This window comes from Hemiscyllium ocellatum, chromosome 5 (assembly GCF_020745735.1).
Source record: "Hemiscyllium ocellatum isolate sHemOce1 chromosome 5, sHemOce1.pat.X.cur, whole genome shotgun sequence".
Taxonomy (NCBI): domain Eukaryota; kingdom Metazoa; phylum Chordata; class Chondrichthyes; order Orectolobiformes; family Hemiscylliidae; genus Hemiscyllium; species Hemiscyllium ocellatum.
Window position 1 is genome coordinate 115,003,552 of NC_083405.1, and position 21,496 is coordinate 115,025,047.

The 21,496-nt window shown below is 40.6% G+C and overlaps 1 protein-coding gene across 2 annotated transcripts in view; it reads left to right on the forward strand.

The window, feature by feature from the left end:
- The window catches only part of ncapg2 (non-SMC condensin II complex, subunit G2), a 91,549-nt gene that overhangs the window by 27,522 nt on the left and 42,531 nt on the right, over positions 1-21,496 (forward strand). For both annotated transcript variants that reach the window (XM_060825610.1, XM_060825611.1), the window contains exons 8-14: positions 187-256; positions 2,140-2,226; positions 2,758-2,850; positions 7,556-7,681; positions 8,129-8,308; positions 8,822-8,974; positions 17,309-17,531. In XM_060825610.1, coding sequence (XP_060681593.1) covers positions 187-256; positions 2,140-2,226; positions 2,758-2,850; positions 7,556-7,681; positions 8,129-8,308; positions 8,822-8,974; positions 17,309-17,531 — 932 coding nt within the window. The remainder of the gene's footprint in view (positions 1-186; positions 257-2,139; positions 2,227-2,757; positions 2,851-7,555; positions 7,682-8,128; positions 8,309-8,821; positions 8,975-17,308; positions 17,532-21,496) is intronic.

Below are 21,496 nucleotides of genomic sequence, written 5' to 3' on the forward strand. Positions count from 1 at the left end.
GAGCCTTGTCCAATTGCAATTAATTTTGGGGATGGCTTGTGAGTTTCAGGATTGTCATGTTGTCTGTTAGGAGTTTCAAAGCACTGAATCAATGTTTAAGTATCAGCACTTTGCAGAATTTGCTTTTGTTATTCTGTTATGATTAACTCTTAATGATGAAGCTTGTGATTAAATTTTTGTCTGTAGGTCCATCATGACCTATGTAGCTGAGATATATTTTAGAGCTTGGAAAAAGGCATCTGGAATGTTTCTGAAGGTGAGTGCTTTTAATTCTAAGACATTAAGATTAGGGAGGGATCTGTGGATATTCTAGGGCATATTGATATTAAGAAGAAAAACATTAAAATAGATAAAGCCCCTAGGTCTGATAGAATCTTTCCCAGAATATTGAAGCAGGCAAGGGAGGAGATTGCTAGGGTCTTAATGGCAAAATTTGTATCCTCTTAAGCCACAGGAGAGATCCCGGAAGACTAGAGAATGGCCTATGTCATTTTTTTAATTTAAGGCAACAGGGATAATCCAGGAAATTATAGGCTGATGACCCCTACATCTGTAATTGGGGCATTATTGGAGAAGATTCTTAGGGACAGGGTTTACTTGCATTTGGAAAATAATGGACTTATTAGGGAGAGTCATCTTGGCTTTGTGAGGAGGCATTTTGTTTTTCTAATTTGATTGAGATTTTATTAGGAAGCGATGAAGATGATTGAGGGTAGGATAATGGATGTTGTTACTTGGACTTCGTAAACCATTTGACAAGTTCCCTCCTGGTAGGCTGCTCCAGAAGATTAAGTAACATGAGTTCCTGGATGAGTTTGTAAAGCGACTTGGTCATAGAAGATCATTTCAGAGGGGTGTTTTTCTGATTGGAATGTGTTTGATCAGTGGTGTTCTGCAAGAATCTGTGTTGGTGTCTCTTTTTTTTTGTAATATGTAAATGTTTCAGGCAGAATAGAGGGAGTCTTTAAATCAGTTGGAATTTCTCAAGTTTGGGATCAACAGATTTATGCAAAGATTTCATGAAATTTGATGAGGACTTGATCTAACTGAATGGCAAAACAGACTCAATAAGGAGAATGACCTAATTGTGCTTCTACATTTCAAGAGATAAGGTTATAAGCAGTTTATCATTGTGAGACTCAAGGGTAATGATGTTGACAGAAATGTTTAGTTGAGGCTACAAACAGATCAGCGATGATATTCTCAAATCACAGAGCTAGCTTAAGGTGGATATCCTACTTCCGCTGTTATTTCAGCTTTCACAATGCAAATAAACAGAATACACAGAAAACCTTGAAGGAACAGTTGCATTGCTTTTTATAGTTTCTTCTACTATACTCCCAATTAAGAAAACCTACTCAAACAAAAAATAAGTTTAATCTGTTGAAATCAAAGATGTTGAACCATTAAAAAAACGAGTTTTAAATAGTGGGGAGAGTAACATACCATGTTCCTCTTTCAGTTTTTATTTTTAAGTTGCTATTAATATTTATGATCAAACAAACACGTCACAACAATTTTTGTTAACTAATATTCATGCACTTTAGCATACTGCATTCACTTAGATTGTCATAAAATCTCTACAGTGTGGAAGCAGGCCATTTGGCCGAACAAGTCTACATTGATTCTCCAAAGAGCATCCAACCCAGATTCATCCCCCCCGTCCTATCCCTGTATCTCTACATTTCCCATGGCTAATCCATCCAACGTACACATTCCTGGACACTATGGGCAATTTGGCATGGCCACTCCACCTAACTTGCATGTTTTTGGACTGACAGGACACTGGAGCACCTGGAGGAAACCCACACAGAGACTGGGCGAATGTGTGGAGTTTGCACAGACAGTAGCCCAAAAGTGAAATTGAATTGAGTACCTGGCGCAATGAGACAGCAGTTAACCACCGAAAAAATATTAATCATTCGTTGTTGCAGATTGCTTGTTTATTAAAATGTGATGAGCTTTATCAATAATTTGTTTTAATCTAAAACTGAATTTTAGAATCATTGCTATGTGGGAAATATCTTTATGGAAAATTTTAACGTTCACATATCATTAGTCCATTTTACATCATCACAAAATAACTGGAAAATTAGATGATTGCGTGTATAACCCTGAAATATTTTCCCTTTCCTCTAGACTATTGAATATAATTGTATCCAGGATTTTATGCATCATGGAGTTCACCTTCCAAGGAATTCCCCAGTCCATTCAAAAGTGCGAGAGGTATGTGTAATTTTAAGTAATGTTAAGTTAATGAAAAAGACTTTTTTGATGATTGTCCACCACATTACGATAGATTTATCTACTGATGCAGTTACAAATTGCAATTGTAATATTGATGAAACTGGTACACTAGAGATAAATGTTCCTCATTTGTTTTACTTTTTACTTGCTGCAGGTCCTTTGATGTAAGCGATGAATTAAGGGTGGTTTTAACATTTTGTTCATGGCCTCCGTGGTGGAAACACTTGACCTATAGAGTATTGTAAACAGTGCAGAAAGTACTGCAGTGCATGTCATTTCTCATTCGATAAATTTAGTTGTCTGTGTTGGTAGCTGCAAATTTTGCCTTGTATTGTCTTCTATAGTTTCTTTTGACTGTTGGTAAAAGATTGAGTTCAGAAACATTCTTGAAGAGACTTTGTTTTTGTGGATTGGCCTGATTGTAGACTTGTCTTTTGCTGTCAGTATGAATCAAGATTTTTGAGAAGCCTAAATTGTAGTTCTTAACAATTTTTGAAATTATCTTTGCAGTTGTTAAGTTACTTCCATCAACAAAAGCTGCGACAGGGGGTTGATGAAATGTTGCATCGTTTGTACCAGCCTATTCTATGGAGAGGACTGAAGGTACTACTGTAACTTTTTAGGATAAATTATTGACACATTACTCTTATGCCTTCATTCATTCTAAGGAAGGGACTTTGAGGGCATTTTTAAAGAATGCTTTAACAAATGAAGACTGTTTTTGATATTTAATGATTTTATAGAATTGTTGGAGTGAATTTAAACAAAGAAAACATTGCAAATACTGTGTTGTCCAGTATTATATAATCTAAATGAGAGTGAACACTGAAGCCCAATTCTGAAATCTGCTCCAAAGTTGTGGTGGATAAGAATATTCTGACATTTTAGGGACCAGTAATATTTTAACTTCATTTTATTCATTCGTGGGATGAGGGTATCATTGGCTAGATCAACATTTATTGCCTTTATTGCCCTAATTGCCCAAAGGACGAGTAAGAGTCACCAACATTGCTATAAATCTGGAGTCACACCTAGGCCAGACCAGGTAAGGATGACACTTTCCTTCCGTAAAGGACAGTATACAATATAGAGCTGTCAATATACATTATGCTATTAATAGATTTGAGATCAGACCATTCCCTTGCTCATACATAATGAGTTCTCTTTTCATAAAAATGATTCAGCCTCATAATGGAAATAATGGTCCAGATCTAGCTGTAGTTATTGCAGCAAAACTGTCACCGTTTGGCAGCATTGCACTTCTGAAACTGATATCATGTGCAGTTAAACCATAAAATCTGATCCTTCTGGTAGTGAATCCACACTTTCACATAAACTAATGTTATGGAGTCATAGTCATCCAGCATGGAAGCAGACTCTTCAGTCCAACTTGGTCTACTCTGACCAGATTTTCTAAACTGAACTAGTCTTGTTTGTCTACATTTGGCTCGTATCCCTCTCAGTCTTTCCTATTCATGTACCTGTTCAAATATATTTTAAGAGTTGTAACTGTACCTGCCTCTATTACTTCCTCTGGCAGTTAATTCCATTTATGCACCTTCCTCTCTGTGACCAAGTTGCCCCTCGGGTCCCTTTTAAATCTTTCCCCTCTTACCTTAAACCTGTGCACTCTAGTTTTGAACTCCCCTTGCCTAGGGGAAAGATCTTTGTTGTTCACCATATCCAAGTCTCTCATGATTTTATAACCCTCTATAAGGTCACCCTTGAACCTTCTACCCTCCAGGGAAAATAATCCCAGCCTATCCGAGCTCTCCTTATGCCCGAAACGTCGAATTTCCTGTTTCTTGGATGCTGCCTGACCTGCTGCGCTTTTCCAGCAACACATTTTCAGCTCTCCTTATAACTTCACTTGTAACGCCACTTTCAAGAAACTATGTATCTGAACCCTGTTTGACAAAAATTTTCAGGGCCCTACCATTAACTGCATAAGTCCTGCCCTGGTTTGCTTACCAAAATGCAACACCTCTTATTTATCTGAATTAAAATCCATCTGCCATTCCTCGGCCTGGTTGATTAAATCTCATTGTGGACAATGAAGCTGATTATCTATATCACCAATTTTGGGGTCATTTGCAAACTCATAAACCATGCTTCCTATATTCTTATCCGAATTGCTTTATGTTAATGTCAAAAAACAATGGACCCAGCACCAATCCTTGTGATGCACTGCCAGAGGAAGTGATAGAGACAGGTACAATTACAGCTTTTAAAATATATTTGACCAGTACATGAATAGGAAAGGCATCAAGGAATGTAAGCAAAATGTAGACTGGTCACAGACCTCCAGTTTGAGCAGTAGCCCTCCTCCACCACTATCTGTCTCCTACTGTCAAGCCAATTTTGTATCCACTTGGCTAACTCCGCTGGATCCCATTGATCTAACTTTACTAAACAGCTCTTACTTTTTCCCAAGGGAACTTACAGTATTTTGAATATTTAATGGCACACTGAATTGATTGTTAGCACCGAAAACCCCCTCGAGTTGTGGAAAACTAATTTTATATGTGTGGTACAACAAATTTCTCCCAATATTTTAAAGCACTTCACACTTTCTAAATTTTTCCAATGTTTATCATTCAATTGCTATCGTAATTTTATATGTATGCAGCATTGTCTCACTTCCTGTAAAATGAATTAAAAATGAAGAGACAGCAATATAACCAATGCCCTTGACATATTAGCATCACTGAATACCCAACTATGAATATCCTGGGGGATACCATTGACCAGACTTTCAACAGGCTAACCACATAAACGCAGCAGCTATGAGAGCAGGTCAGAGGATAGGAATAGCTAGGTGAGTAGCTCCCCTCCCCTAAAGCTTATTCATCATCTAAAAGGCAGAAACCAGGAGTATGGTGGAATACTTTCCACCTGCCTGGATGAGCACAGCTCCAAAAACACTCAAGAAGCTTGACACCATCCAGGTTTAAAATAACCCGCTTGATTAGCACTGCATCCACAAACATGGCTTGATGATTTAATGCAGTGTGTTTTGTTGATGTGTCATCGCTGCATCGTTGGCATGGAATCCATCACCAACATATTGGGCTCCCTTTGTACTTTGGGTTTGATTTCTTGTTGGCTGGTTTGCGATGTGGAGAGATACCAACTGGAGCCTGGTGTATCACAGGGAGCACTGCCTGGTCCGTTACTGTTTGTGATATTTACAAATAATAGAGATGGAACTCTGGATAGCGATAGATTTAGGACAGACATCAGGGATTGTTTATTACTCAGCAGTGGAGGTGTGGAATGGCCTGCCTGCAACAGTAGTAGACCCACGGACGTTAAGGGCATTTAAATGGACATTGGACATACATATGGATAATGATGGAATGGTGTAGGTTAGATGGGCATCAGATTAATTTCACAGGTCGGCGCAACATTGAAGGCCGAAGGGCCTGTACTGTGCTGTAACGTTCTATGTTCTACGAGCATCCACTTCCTCTCCTACCAATGCTCAGTAGTAGCAGTGTGTACTATCTGGAAGATGCACTGCAGAAATACACCAATGATTCTTAAACAACACCTTCCATTCCCCTGACCATTTCTGTCTAGAAGGATGGGAGTAGCAGATCCATGAGAATATCATCATCTGCAAAGTCCCCCTTCAGAAACTCACAATCGTAACTTGGAAATATATCACTGTTCCTTCACTGTTGCTGATCAAAATCCTGGAATTCCCTCCTTAAATGAAACAAATCCAACCAGATCATGTGGATTGCAGCAGTTCAAGAAGGTAGTTTGCCGTACCTTCTATAGGGTAACTAGAGAATGCCAATAAATGCTGGCCAGCCAGTGGCGCTCACATCCCATGAAGATTTTTGTTTTAAAAAGGAAATGGATAAGTAATGCGTTTCATGCTGTGCAAGTGTAACAAAATGGAAGATCGTGAAATAGGTTAGAGGGTGTGGAGATCAAAGATCAAAGATGTCACACAACAAAAGATAAACGGAGAAGTGGCATTGTGCCACAGTGGCTGAGTGGCTAGCACTGCTGTCTCACAGCGCCAGGGACCCTGGTTTGATTCCTGCCTCGGGCGACTGTCTATGTGGAGTTTGCACATTCTCCCCGTGTCTGCATGGGTTTCCTCCGGGTGCTCCGGTTTCTTCCTACAATCCAAAGATGTGCAGGTCAGGTGAATTGGCCATGTTAAATTGTCCATAATGTTAGGCGCATTAGTCAGGGGTAAATGTGGGCGAATGAGTCTGGGTAGGTTACTCTTTGGAGGGTCGGTGTGGACTTGTTGGGCCGAAGGGCCTGTTTCCATACTGCAGGGAATCTAATCATCTAAAAAGTGGTGTTTGTGGAGAAGGCATAAAGCATAGATCCAGAGGTGGTTGTTCGTCGTAAGTGTTAATAACAGCATATAGGTCAGCTCTAATCAGTAGTACAACGTGGAAACTAGATATGGACTTCGAATGGAACAAAATAAAATCAAAACTGGGGCTAGAGTACAAAGTCTGAAATTTTTGATCTCTGATCTCGGAGTCCAGATAGCTGTACTACCTAAATGGAAGATGAGATGCTCCTCTTTCAGCTTATGGAACAATGCAGCTGGCCTGGGTGGAAATGTGAGCATGCTTGCAAAGTTGTGTATTGTAATGGCAAGCAAGCAGAAGGTTGTGGTCATGCTTATGAAGAGAATGGAGGTGTTCTGCAAAGCAGTCACCCAGTCTGCAGTTGGCAATCTTGGTATGGAGGGCACCACATTTGCCGAGAAGCGAATATGGTAGAATAGGATGAAAGAAGTAAATAATCCCCTTCGAGGTGAAGCAACAACAACAAACTTTATTAACTGACACCTATGGCACCAGGAGTGTAGCAATTGGTCAAATATTTCAGTTGATCAAGGGATTTGCAATATCAGTGGAAAAACACGCACAAAGCAATAGAAATGCAATGCAGGCACTACACACATTGTTATACTTTCTTCAAATCACTTAAATGATAATGCAACTTTGCCTAAAATAAAACTTAGGACAAGAAAGCCTTCTCACTCTCATCCTCCACTGACTACCTGGACATTGCTGGGATCGCAATAATACAGTAAACCTCTGATTTTGAGCAATACGATTTTTGCTGGTTTATCAAGAGTGCTGGTTCATAAGGTGCTGGTTGAAACAATGTTTGCTGTATATTAGATTTATAATCTTATTTAGATGAGTGCCAGGACTGAATGCACTTCTGGTCTTCGTACTTTATAGGATTTGGCCTTCCATGTTTCTGCAATATTTTATGTTTTACTTTCGCTCAGGTTAGTTTTTTTTCTTTCATTTTGAAGGCCAGAAATTCTGAAGTGAGAGCAAATGCTGCAATTCTCTTTATTGAAGCATTTCCAATAAGAGACCCTGGACTTGCCAATGAAGAAGTAGATGTTCAAATTCAAAAGCAATTTGAAGAAATTTTTGTAAGTATACTTTTGCACAAGTTGATTTATTTAGATGAAGCCTATTGGTCAGGATAGGCTTTCCTTTAATACATATCAAATCACAATTATGATTGATTGCAGTGGCAGCTCAGTCCTATTATCATCCTGTTCTTTGGAGATCCAAAAAATGCCCCAAGCATTCCATCACTGTTCTTGAGTGAAATACCAGGAAAAAAATTCATTATGCCGCTTATAATGGAGGATGGTTTGATTTGTAAATGGGTGCAAAGTGTCGAAGTGACATGGGAATTCAGATGGTCAAAATATGTGCCTGAATTAAAATAAAATCTAGTTGATAGCATAATTGTAGCATGTTAAGTTCTGTTATTGCCATATCTCTTCACAGAATAAGTTTTGGAACAAGTGATAAACAGATGGTCCATACAAAAAATATAACTTGCAAAGTTTTAATTACGTTTTTTGTAGAGTCTTTTGGAAGATCCTCAACCTCTGGTTCGTTCTACTGGTGTGCTTGGTGTGTGCAGGATTGCTGCAAAATACTGGGAGATGATTCCCCCTGCTATTCTTACTGAACTTCTTACCACTGTGCTCCGTGAGCTCTCTGCTGATACAAGTTCTGCTGATGTCCGTTGTTCTGTCTTTAAGGTATGAGATAGTATTTTCTTCCAGTTTCCTTTTGCCTATGCTCCTACTTTTAAGGATGCAAAGAACTGCACCTCACAGAGACTCCTTTTAAGCCTAGAATCAGCATCTGTGCTAACCAACTTTCACCTTGGGGACAGCCACCTCCTAGGACCTCATTGATTCTCCTGACATGATGCCACAAGAGGATTTCACATGAGCCTGTTGAGCATCAGTTTTGACACGCTGGCTATTTTGCCTGAATGACACAAACAAACCGATTTCTCTGTCTGGTTCTTACAGAGCCAATTAACTATTTAAAGATGGAAGTTCCAGGACTTCAAATTCAAAATTCAATAACGTGAGAGCACATTGTTAAATTCACCTTGTTGCAGGATGTTTTTTTTCTCCATGGAACTTTTAAACAATTTATATGATGTTTATATTTCAGCCATTTTAACAGCACAGTGACAAATATAAATGTTTCAAGTTGCTTAATACTTTGTGTGAAAAGATTGTCACTGTTGTGTTCCACAGTGTTTACCAGTTACTTTGGATAACAGAATGAGCCATCCCTTGTTAGAGCAGCTTCTTCCTGGGCTGAAAAACAGTCTCCATGACAACTCAGAAAAAGTAAGAGTAGCCTTTGTTGATATGCTGCTGAAAATTAAAGCTGCTAGAGCTGCAAAGGTAAGGTTACTAAGAAGATGAAATGCTTCAAATGTAAAATAACAATTATTTATCTTCTGGCTACCAAACAACATTGTATAAGTAAAATGTTGCTCATTTCAAAGTCAGGAATGTTTATAATTCAGGAGAATTGTTTTTAATCAATGCTATTGTGTACGGACTAAGTCATGGTTCATAATTTTGTAGTGGAGGATTTTTGTTATGCTTAAATACTTCCTTTGGACATTCTATTTTGTAATAACTATCCACTTAATTTGAAACTTTGATACAAATGCCTCTGCATTATAAAGAATTGAATCTTAAATAACAATTACGTTCTTCAGTATTCATGGGTTGTAACACTCCGCAGATCTGATAAACTTCAAGTCAAACTATTGAAAGTACAAGTTAGTGACCACAACCATTACAGAGCTCTATTTTAGATCAGAAATCACAGTAAATAAAAATAAATGAGTCTCCATTTAGAAAGACCAGAGGACATAGGAATAGATGTAGGCCATTTAGTCCATGGAGTGTGTTCTACCCTGTCACTGAGATCATGGCTGATCCAATAATCCTCAACTCTCTTTTCCCCACAACATTTGATTCTTATTGATTGCAAATCTGTCTTTCTCAATCTTTAATATTTTTAACAGTAAAACCTCTATGCTGTCTGTGCTAAAGAATTCCACAAATTCATTAAAATAAAACAGAGCTGCGATATGACCGGGATTGTACATCCGTCCCCTATCAGGATGCTCTTGGGATTCTCTCTTTCAGCTGGAAAGAGTCTGAATCATCACCATCTACCACCATCATAACCCTCTGCCTGTCCAGGCTCATCCTCTCTTTGAACAACTTCTCCTTTAACTTTTCTCACTTCCTTCAAAGATGTAGCCGTGGATATCTTTTTGTGCCAATCTATGTGGGTCCTTCCCGACAACTCTTTCCATTGTATCAATGTCATTGTTGCTTCCACCCTCGTTTGGAATTGGAAGAGTTTATCAATTTGCTTCCAATTTCCACTGTGATCTCATTCACCTGATCCATATCTTTGACTGCTCTCTTCCCTTCCTTAATATCTCTGGTTTTATTTGTGGGGATTGGCTGGTCATTGATATCCAGTACAAACCCACCTGTACTATAAATCTTTACACCCTCCTTCCTGTAAAGACTCCATTTCCATTCTCCCAGTTTCTTTGGTCTCCATTGCATCTGTTCTAATGATGCCACCTTTATACAGGATCATCAAAAATTTCCACCTTTTTCCTCAACTACTTTTGAAACCATAGTTCATTATCCTTAGCCGTAACTGACTAATTTTCTAAACATCTATACTCACTCCTTCTCTTCTGTCCCCAGCACTAATATGATTCTCAGTTCCTCAGCTTCCACCAGCAATCTTTGCTTCCAGAAGATCAAGTTGCCATTTCTGTCACCTACAGCATGATGTCAGTACCAGGCGCATATTCCCCTTCCCCCTCTTATCAGCATTCTGCAGGGAGCTTCTCTCCAGGACACCTTCCTTCACCCCCAATACCTCTCTACACCATTCAGGCACCTCCCCATGCAATCACAGAAGATGCGACCACCTCCTTCCTCTCTATCGAAGGCCACAGACACCTAGGTGTAGCAGCGATTTACCAGCACTTCCCTTAATCTAGTCTCTTGTATTTGCTGCTCACAATGTGGTCTTGGGTAAGTGTGAGAACAGAAACACAGTTTGGATACTTTCTTTGCAGCATACCTATGTTCTGACCTTAAAAATGATCCTGAGCTTCCAGTTGCTTACTCTTCAATACATCATGTTCCCTGGCATACATTTCTGTCATGAACCTGCTGCATTGTTCCAGTGAGACTCAGTGAAAACTGAAGGATCAGCATCTAATTGTCCATATGAGGACCCTGCACCCTTCAGGAGTCGCCATAAAGTTCATTTTCATAGACTGCACAACATCCTTCCCACTCCCAGAGAAATAGTGAGGAAAGAGATCAATCTGAGATGGGTACAGCTGAGAACAGAAGTGAATCAAACAGTCAGGGCAGGCAGGGACAAGGTAGGACTAACAAATTAAACTGCATTTAATTCAATGCAAGGGGCCTAACAGGGAAGGAAGGTGAACTCAGGGCATTGTGAGGAACATGGGACTTGGATATCATAGCAATTTACAGAAACATGGTTCAGGGATGGGCAGGACTGGCAGCTTAATGTTCCAGGATACAAATACTACAGGAAGGATAGAAATGGAGGCAAGAGAGGAGGGGGAGTGACAGTTTTGATAAGGGATAGCATTACAGCTGTGCTGAGGGAGGATATTTCCGGAAATACATCCAGGGACCTTATTTGGGTGGAACTGAGAAATAAGAAAGGGATGGTCACCTTATTGGGTTTATATTATAGACCCCCCCAATAGTTAGAGGGAAATTGAGAAACAAACTTGTAAGAAGATCTCAGCTATCTGTAAGAATACTAGGGTGGTTATGGTAGGGGATTTTAACTTTCCAAACATCGACTGGGACTGCCATAGTGTTAAAGGTTTAGATGGAGAGGAATTTCTTAAGTGTGTACAAGATAATTTTCTGATTCAGTATGTGGATGTACCTGCTAGAGAAGGTGCAAAACTTGACCTGCTCTTGGGAAATAAGGCTGGGCAGATGATTGAGGTGTCAGTGGGGCCAGCGACCATAATTCTATAGTGATGGAAAAGGATAGACCAGATCTAAAAGTTCAAGTTCTAAATTGGCGAAAGGCCAATTTTGACGGTATTCTGCAAGAACTTTCGAAAGCTGATTGGAGGCAGATGTTCACAGGTAAAGGGACGGTTGGAAAATGGGAAGCCTTCAGAAATGAGATAACAAGAATCCAGAGAAAGTAGATTCCTGTCAGGGTGAATGGGAAGCCTGGTAGGTATAGGGAATGCTAGATGACTAAAGAAATTGAGGGTTTGGTGAAGAAAAAGAAGGAAGCATATGTCAGGTATCGACAGGATCGATTGAGTGAATTCTTAGAGTATAAAGGAAGTAGGAGTATACTTAAGAGGGAAATCAGGAGGGCAAAACGGGGAAATGAGATAGCTTTGGCAAATAGAATTAAGGAGAATCCAAAGGGTTTTTACAAATATATTAAGGAAACAAGGGTAACTAGGGAGGGAGTAGGGCCCTTCAGATCAGCAAGGCGGCCTTTGTGAGGAGCCACAGAAAATGGAAGAAATGCTAAATGAATATTTTGCATCAGTATTTACTGTGGAAAAGGATATGGAAGATTTGTGGGCGGCACGGTGGCACAGTGGTTAGCGCTGCTGCCTCACAGCGTCTGAGACCCGGGTTCAATTCCCGACTCAGGCGACTGACTGTGTGGAGTTTGCACATTCTCCCCGTGTCTGCGTGCGTTTCCTCCGGGTGCTCCGGTTTCCTCCCACAGTCCAAAGATGTGCGGGTCAGGTGAATTGGCCATGCTAAATTGCCCATGGTGTTAGGTAAGGGGTAAATGTAGGGGTATGGGTGGGTTGCGCTTCGGCGGGTCGGTGTGGACTTGTTGGGCCGAAGGGCCTGTTTCCACACACTGTAAGTAATCTAATATAGACTGTAGGGAAATAGATGATGACACCTTGTAAAATGTCCAGATTACAGAGGAGGAAGTGCTGGATGTCTTGAAACGGGTAAAGGTGGATAAATCCCCAGGACCTGATCAGGTGTACCCGAGAACTCTGGGGAAGCTAGAGAAGTGATTGCTGGGCCTTTTGCTGAGATATTTGTATCATTGATAGTCACAGGTGAGGTGCCGGAAGACTGGAGGTTGGCTAACGTGGTGCCACTGTTTAAGAAGGGTGGTAAAGACAAGCCAGGGAACTATAGACCGGTGAGTGTGACCTCGGTGGTGGGCAAGTTGTTGGAGGGAATCCTGAGGGACAGGATGTACATGTATTTGGAAAGGCAAGGACTGATTAGGGATAGTCAACATGGCTTTGTGTGTGGGAAATCATGTCTCACAAACTTGATTGCGTTTTTTGAAGAAGTAACAAATAAGATTGATGAGGGCAGAGCAGTAGATGTAATCTATATGGCCTTCAGAAAGGCGTTCGACAAGATTTCCCATGGGAGACTGATTAGCAAGGTTAGATCTCAGGGAATGCAGGGAGAATTAGCCATTTGGATACAGAACTGGCTCAACGGTAGAAGACAGAGGGTGGTGGTGGAGGGTTGTTTTTCAGACTCCAGGAGTGCCACAAGGATTGGTGCTGGCTCCTCTATTTTTTGTCATTTATATAAATGATTTGGATGTGAGCATAAGAGGTTACAGTTAGTAAGTTTGCAGATGACACCAAAATTGGAGGTGTAGTGGACAGCGAAGAGGGTTACCTCAGATTACAACAGGATCTGGACCAGATGGGCCAATGGGCTGAGAAATGGCAGATGGAGTTTAATTCAGATAAATGCGAGATGCTGCATTTTGTGAAAGCAAATCTTAGCAGGACTTATACACTTAATGGTAAGGTCGTAGGGAGTGTTGCTGAACAAAGAGACCTTGGAGTGCAGGTTCATAGCTTCTTTGAAAGTGGAGTCGCAGGTAGATAGGTTAGTGAAGAAGACGTTTGGTATGCTTTCCTTTATTGGTCAGACTGTTGAGTACAGGAGTTGGGAGGTCATTTTGCAGCTGTACAGGACATTAGTTAGGCCACTGTTGGAATATTGCGTGCAATTCTAGTCTCCTTCCTATCGGAAAGCTGTTGTGAAACATGAAAGGGTTCAGAAAAGATTTACAAGGATGTTGCCAGGATTGGAGGATCTGAGCTTCAGGGAGAGGCTGAACAGGCTGGGGCTGTTTTCCCTGGAGCGTTGGAGGCTGAAGGGTGACCTTATCGAGGTTTACAAAATTGAGGGGCATGGATAGGGTAAATAGACAAAGTCTTTTCCCTGGTGTCAGGGAGTCCAGAACTAGAGGGCATAGGTTTATGGTGAGAGGGGAAAGACATAAAAGAGACCTAAGAAGCAACTTTTTCACACACCGGGTGGTACGTGTCTGGAAAGAGCTGCCAGAGGAACTGGTGGAGGCTGGTACAATTGCAACATTTAAGAGGCATTTGGATGGGTATATGAACAGGAAGGTATATGGGCTGGGTGCTGGCAGGTGGGACTAGATTGGGTTGGGATATCTGGTTGGCATGGACGGGGTGGACCGCAGGGTCTGTTTCCAAGCTGTACATCTCTATGACTCTAAATTCACCCTCATTTCTGTTCTAACTAGGCAAACATTTGCTTCGAAATTATGCTGTATGATTCTAGACTCTCCGACAAGGAAACTGACTGACTTCTATACATCAACACTGTCAAACCTCCTGAGAATCTTGTGTTTAGAAAAAAATGCTTGCATGTCAATCTTCTCAAGCTCTGATCAGTTCACATCCAACCTTCTCAGTGGTTCCTCAAGCAATCCCAAACAGAAATTGCTGGAAAAACTGGCAGTGTTTTTGAAGAGAAAGCAGAGTTAACATTTTAAGTCCAGTGACACTTTGGCTTTTTTGTATGGTAGTTTTTTGTGATTACTCGTTGAGGACTCCCAAGTCCCTCATTTCTGTAATTTTCTGCAGTCTTTCAATATTTAAGTATTCTTCCTGCCAATGTGCAAACTTTCACACATCCCCACATAATATTCTATCTGCCAAATTTTTGCCCACTGTCTAATTTGCCTACATTCCTCTGCAGATCTTTTATGTCATCCTCACTACTTGCCTTCCCATTTATTTTTGTGTCATCATCAGGTGTGGCTAAAATACATTCATCCTCATCCAAGTCATAAATATGTAACGTACATAATTGTGGACCTTATACTGATCCCTTTGACACCCTACGAGTTGCCATCCTTTACCCAACTGTCTTCTATTATTCCGCCAGTCCTTTCTCTAAGCTAGTATACTGCCACCAAACATTTGAGCTGATAGCTTAAGAAGCCTTAACTGTGTTACCTTATCAAATATCTTCTGAAAATACTAAATATATTACATCTACTGCTTCTTTACCTACCTATCTTATTATTTAAAACCGATTCTAATATATTTGTCACACATGATTTTTCCTTCATACACTTCCTTGCACACTATGAGCAATTTAGCATGGCCAATGAATCTAACCTGCACTTCTTTGAACTGTGGGAGGAAACTAGAGCACCTGAAGGAAGTGCACAATCACTGGGAGAATATACAAACTTCACACACAGTTACCCAAGGGTGGAATCAAACATGACTCCATGGCGCTATGAGGCAGCAGTGCTAACATCTGAGCCACCATGCCAAGCTATGCATGCCCTCATTATCACCTGATTTATTCTTTGTCCTACTGTATATCTGCTGCTGGGGGTGCTATTCCTACCAGTGTGTTCTATCTCTTATTTCTTATCTCCACCTGTATGGATGTTACACCTTCCACTCCAAGATCACTTTTTGAACTTGTGCTAATATTGCTACCCACCAATCTTTTCTTCTTACCTGTCCTTTTGAAATGCCACAGACCAATGAACATTTAATTTTCCTGTTTGATCTTGTAACCATACAGTCAGATACATGTACAGAACAGAAACAGACCGTTTGGTCCAACTCGTCCATGCTGACCAGATAACCCAACCTAATATTGCAGGTTAAGAAGGGCATAGGAAGCTGCAGAGGTGGACTGGTAAGTGGCAAATGGAGTTTACTGCAGAAAAGTGTGAGGTGATTCACTTTGGATGGAGCAACAGCAATACAGAGTACTGGGCTAATGGTAAAATGCTTGGTCGTGTGGATGATCAGAGAGATCTGTGTCCATATACATAGTTCCCTGATAGTTGCCACCCAGGTTGATATGGTTGTTAAGAAGGCATATGGTGTGTTAGCTGTTATTGGTAGAGAGATTGAGTTTGAAGCCATGAGGTCATGTTGCAGCTGTACAAACCTCTGGAGCGGCCATGCTTGGAGTATTGCGTGCAGTTCTGGTCAGCGCATTATAGGAAGAATGTGGAAACTTTGGAAAGAGTTCAGAGGAAATTTACTAGGATGTTGCCTGGTACGGAGGGAAGGCCTTATGAAGAAAAGCTGAGGACTTGAGGCTGCTTTCATTAGAGAGAAGAAGGTTGAGAGGTGACTTATTTGAGACATATAAGAGGGTTAGATAGGTTGGACAGTGAGAGCCATTTTCCCCTGGTGGTGATGGCTAGCATGAGGGGACACAGGTTTAAATTGAGGGGTGATAGATATAGGACAGATGTCAGAGGTAATTTCTTTACTCAGAGTAGTCGGAGCATAGAACCCCCTGCCTGCAACAGTAGTAGACTCATCGGCTAAGGGCTTCAAATTGGTCATTGGATAAACATATATGAATGAAAATGGAATAGTTGGGCTTCAGATTGATTCCACAGGTCAGCGCAACATTGAGGGCCGAAGAGCCTGTACCGCGCTGTAATGTTGTATATTCTACTGAAGTTTCATGCACACTGTGCAATATTTGAGTCCTTGCTTATTTGAGTCCGCTCAGAGAAAGTTTTTAGCTACAGTGATCACCACATTCAGGTGCTTCTACCCTATTTGATAGGATCAGGCAGCTACTCCTATAATTAATCCATTTCACTCTATTTAAAGGCTCTTGTGTGAACTGAACTTTAACACTCAAACTGAACTCAGAAAGGATGTACCAGGTGAATTCTCATTTGAATCAAATTTCCAACAGTATATTCACAAGACCTTTGTCTCACTGTACTCAAGTCTCATGCACACTGACCGTATCCATTTTGACTGTGCATTGTAAAAATTCTTTTCTGTTATCACATCAAAAAAGATCTTTGACTGCATTGTCCTTATGGCAGATGTATTGCACTCATCCGAAGACAGCATATTAAGTACAAAAAGATTGTATGCCTTTTCCAGAAAAAACACTCAACATTTTTCAGTGTCTTTTACATGGTCACACTATTGTAAGATATTAACAAATGGAAAAATAAAGACATTTTTCACATTTGCTGTGTCATTGAATAATTTTGACATAGACTGCAATTGTAGGTAAAATTGGGTTGCATTAGGGCTGCCTCTGCTAGTTTGAAGGTCTACTTAACATAAATTTGTGGACAGGTTGTTTGACGTTTGACTTGTTTGTGACTTTGTTATCATCTGAGTATGATGATCATCCACCTTAGAATCGAAGGGTATAGTGCTTGTTCCTTTCAGACTATGTTTTGTATGTACCACATGTGCAGGATAGAGATTTGAACAGAAAACATATAATGTATGTAGTATGTTTAATTGTCTTTCATAAAGTACAACATAGGAAAATTGATGCTATGGTTATAAATTTGACCAATATTAATGTGAGAATTTGAATAATCTTTAACAGTTTTGGAAAATCTGTCCAATGGAGCATCTTCTGGCTCGTTTGGAACTTGATTCCCGACCAGTTGCAAGACGAATTGTCAACTTGTTGTTTAACTCCTTCTTTCCTGTGAATCAATCTGAGGAGGTATGGTGTGAAAGATGTGTCACTCTTGTACGAATGAATCCCATGGCAGCGAGGAAATTTTATCAGTATGCACATGAGCACACTGCACCAACAAATATTGGTATGTTTTTTACTGTTGATTACTGAATATTGAAAGTGAGTGCACTTTTATTAAAGAAAGGAATGATTTTCATTTACACAGCATTTATGAACTTAAGCTGAATTAAGTTGACCAACATCTATTTAAAATTCTGATCTTTTAATTTCAAATCCCTCTATGGCCTTGTTTCTCTTTATCTTAGCAACTTTCAAGAGCCTTACCAAAAAAATCCATTTAGATCTCCATATGTTACTCCAGTTCTGGCATTTGCATGTCCCCAATGTTCTTTGCTCCACTAGCTATTAAAGTTGTCTCCAGTGCAATTCAATTTCTGAATCTTGCTGTCATCATTTTCTCTTCTCCTTTAAGAATCCCTTAAACCAATCTTGGGCTAAACTTCTGATTAGTCACTCATCTTAGTAATTCCTTGCGTCAAACCCTGCTTATTAATAGCCCTTCTAATGTGCTGAAATGCTTTCCTATGTTAATTAGATTAGATTAGACTTACAGTGTGGAAACAGGCCCTTCGGCCCAACACATCCACACCGACCCGCCGAAGCGCAACCCACCCATACCCCTACATTTACCCCTTACCTAACACTACGGGCAATTTAGCTTGGCCAATTCACCTGACCCGCACATCTTTGGACTGTGGGAGGAAACCGGAGCACCCGGAGGAAACCCACGCAGACACGGGGAGAACGTGCAAACTCCACACAGTCAGTCGCCTGAGTCGGGAATTGAACCCGGGTCTACAGGCGCTGTGAGGCAGCAGTGCTAACCACTGTGCCACCGTGCCGCCCACTAAAGGGACCATATGAATGTAGATTGTTTTGCTGAGCCTTAGTTACTGTTGTCTTTTGAGTGAGGTGCGACAGGATGGTTCATGTGCCTAGATAATCATTTTTACTGACGTTGGTTAAAGGATAAATATTGCAACGTACACATTTGGAATCTCCCCAGCCACCTTTTGAATTTGTATCGTTATATGTTCACCTGAGGGCAGATGGAACATGGACATAATGTTTCATCTAAAAAATGCCACTTTCAGCATTACTGACTGAAATGTCAGCCTGGGTTACTTTTGCATGAACAAAAATGATAGCAAGCTATTTATTGATTTTAGCACACTGTATCACTAAATGTTTTGAGGAATTTGCCTGTATAAATTTTAGAATTAAAAGTGATATGCAAAGTAAAGTTTGTAAACATGAAGTGGGTGTTCTGCTGAATTTGTAGTGGTTACATTTTGCAGTTTGGCTGTCATTAAACTATCAATTTGGCAGGAACCTTTGGCTTCTATATGAACTCTGTTAAATGCAGAAATCCAGATGTTGATGATTCACTTCTCCACGGAATGCATTGTCAAAGTCTTCACAGGTGGAAATGTCTGATTTGAAATGGACTTTTGCTTTTAAACACTCCTTTGGTAATATTATATTATATTACTTAGTGTGGAAACAGACCCTTCGGCCCACAACAACCCTCCAAAGAGCAGCCCACCCAGACCCATTGCCCTACATTTACCACTTCATCTAACACTATGGGGCAATTTAGCATGGCCAATTCACCTAACTTGCATATTTTTGAACTGTGGGAGGAAACTGGAACACTCGGAGGAAACCCACGCAGTGACTGGGAGAATGTGTAAACTCCACACAGACAGTGGCCTGAGGTGGGAATTTAACCGGGATCTCTGGCGCTGTGAGGCAGCAGTGCTAACCACTGTGCCATTGTGCTGCTCGTGCCGACTCTTACTTCTGAGTCTCTGATTTCTTGGTTCAAGCTCCTCTCCAGGCTTTAAGCACAGATATCAAAGCAGGCACATTTTTTGCATGTATTAAGCTGCTTTTAGATCAGATCTTGAACTAAGTTAAAATTCACACAACATCAGGTTTAGTCGAGCAGGTTTATTTGGAACCACTAGCTTTCGAAGTGCTGCTTCATCAGATGAAGAAGTAGCGCTTTGAAAGCTGGTGCTTCCAAATAAACCAGTTCAACTATATCCTGGTGTTGTGTGATTTTTTTTTTTGTCCACCCCTGTCCAATACTGGCACATCCAAATCATAACTATCTTGAACTAAGCACTCATCTACCTGCTCAAGTGGATGTAAAAGCTCCCAAGCTACTATTTTCAAGAAGAGTAGGGAAGTTATCCCTGGTGGTCCGACTAATATTTAACCCTCCGCTAGCATCACAAAAGCAGACTGTCTGGTCATTATCACATTGCTGATTAAAAGAGTTTGCTGTGCACAAATTAGCTGCTTTGTTGACGTTGCACTTCAAAAGTACTTAATTGGCTGTAAAACACCTTGCAAAGTATAGTGTTGTGAAAATGTGAGATAAATTCAAGTTGTTTTCAAACTAGCAAGATTGGGTTGGGATTTCTGGTCGGCATGGACAGGTTGGAGCGAAGGATCTGTTTCCATGCTGTACATCTCTATGACTCTCAAGCTCTCTTCATGTACGAAAAAAGATAGAATACAATTAAAGTCCAAGTACAATCACACAAGTGTATCCCAGGACATAGTGGGAAGGTAAGGAAAACATTGTGGAGCTCCTAGCAGAAATGTTTGTATCATCAACAGACACAAGTAAGGAGCTGGAAAATTGGAGGGTGGCTAATGTTGTGCCATTATTTAGGAAAAGCTGCAAGAGAAAGTCAGCACTCCGACCTATGAGCTGCTGTCAGTGGTAGAGAATTTATTGGAGGGGATTCAGGGAGACAAAACTAAAGATATACATATATTTGGAAAGGCAAGGACCAATTATGGATAGTCAGCATGGCTTTGTGCATGGGAAATTGTGTCTCACAAACTTGATTTAAATTATTTGAAGAGGTGACTAAGAAGGTAAAAGTGGTCTCATGGACCCAAACAAGCCCTTAGACATGATAGACTGATTGAGGAAGGTAGAGCTTGCCAATTGGATACAAAATTTCATTGAAGGTGGGAGACAGAGACTGTAATGATAGATTGTTGCTGGTTGTTCAGACTGGTGGCCTATGACTAACAGTGTGCTGCAAGGATTGGTGCTGGATCCATTTCATTGCTTGTTTATATGAATGATTTGAATGAGAATGTCAGAGGAATGGTTAGTAAGTTTGCAGGTGGCACCAAAATTGTGCACAGTGACAAAAGGTATTTAAGAATACTATGGGATCTTAATCGATTTGGCCAAAAAATCACAGATGGAGTTTAATTATGATACATGTGAGGTGTTGCATTTTGGTAAGACATACAAGGGCAGGGCTTAAACAGTTAATTGTGTAGCCCTGTGGAGGGTTGTCAAACAGAGGTAACTGGAAGTGTGGGTGCACAGTTCCTTAAGAGTGGTGTCATAATTAAACAGGGCAATGAAGAAAGCATTTGACATGTTTGCTTTCATCCATCACAGCATGGAGTACAGGGGTTGGGTCGTCATGTTATGGTAGTAGAAAGACATTGGTATGACCACATTTGGAGTACTGAATACAATCCCAGTCGCCCTGCTATGGGAAGAACATTGCTTAGCTGGAAAGGGTGCAAAAATGATTGACAAGGATGTTAGTGAGACTGAAGGTTTACAGTTCTAAGAAGAAGATGGGTAGGCTGGACATTTTTTCCATGGAGTTCAGGAGGCTGAGGAGTGATCCTATAGAGTTCAAGGTTTGCGTAAAGATTTGCAGCTCGGGTGCTGGTTGTCATAGTTGTTATGTTCGCCGAGTTGGGAAGTTCATTTGCAGACGTTTCATCCTCTGTCTAGGTGACACCACAGGAGGTTCAAAAGCACTGAAGAAGTGCTGCTGTGCTGTCTCTTCTGGAATTTATTTGGTTCCGTTTCTGCTCCTTCCGATTGCCGGTTCTGGCTGTTTATTGTAGTGGCCAGTACTTTGGGTCTAGGTCTACATTCTTGTTGGAGTCCGTGGGAAGAGTGTCATGCTTCTAGAAATTCTCCAGCTGCTCTGTTTGGCTTGCCCTATGATTGTCATGTTGTCCCAGGTGAAT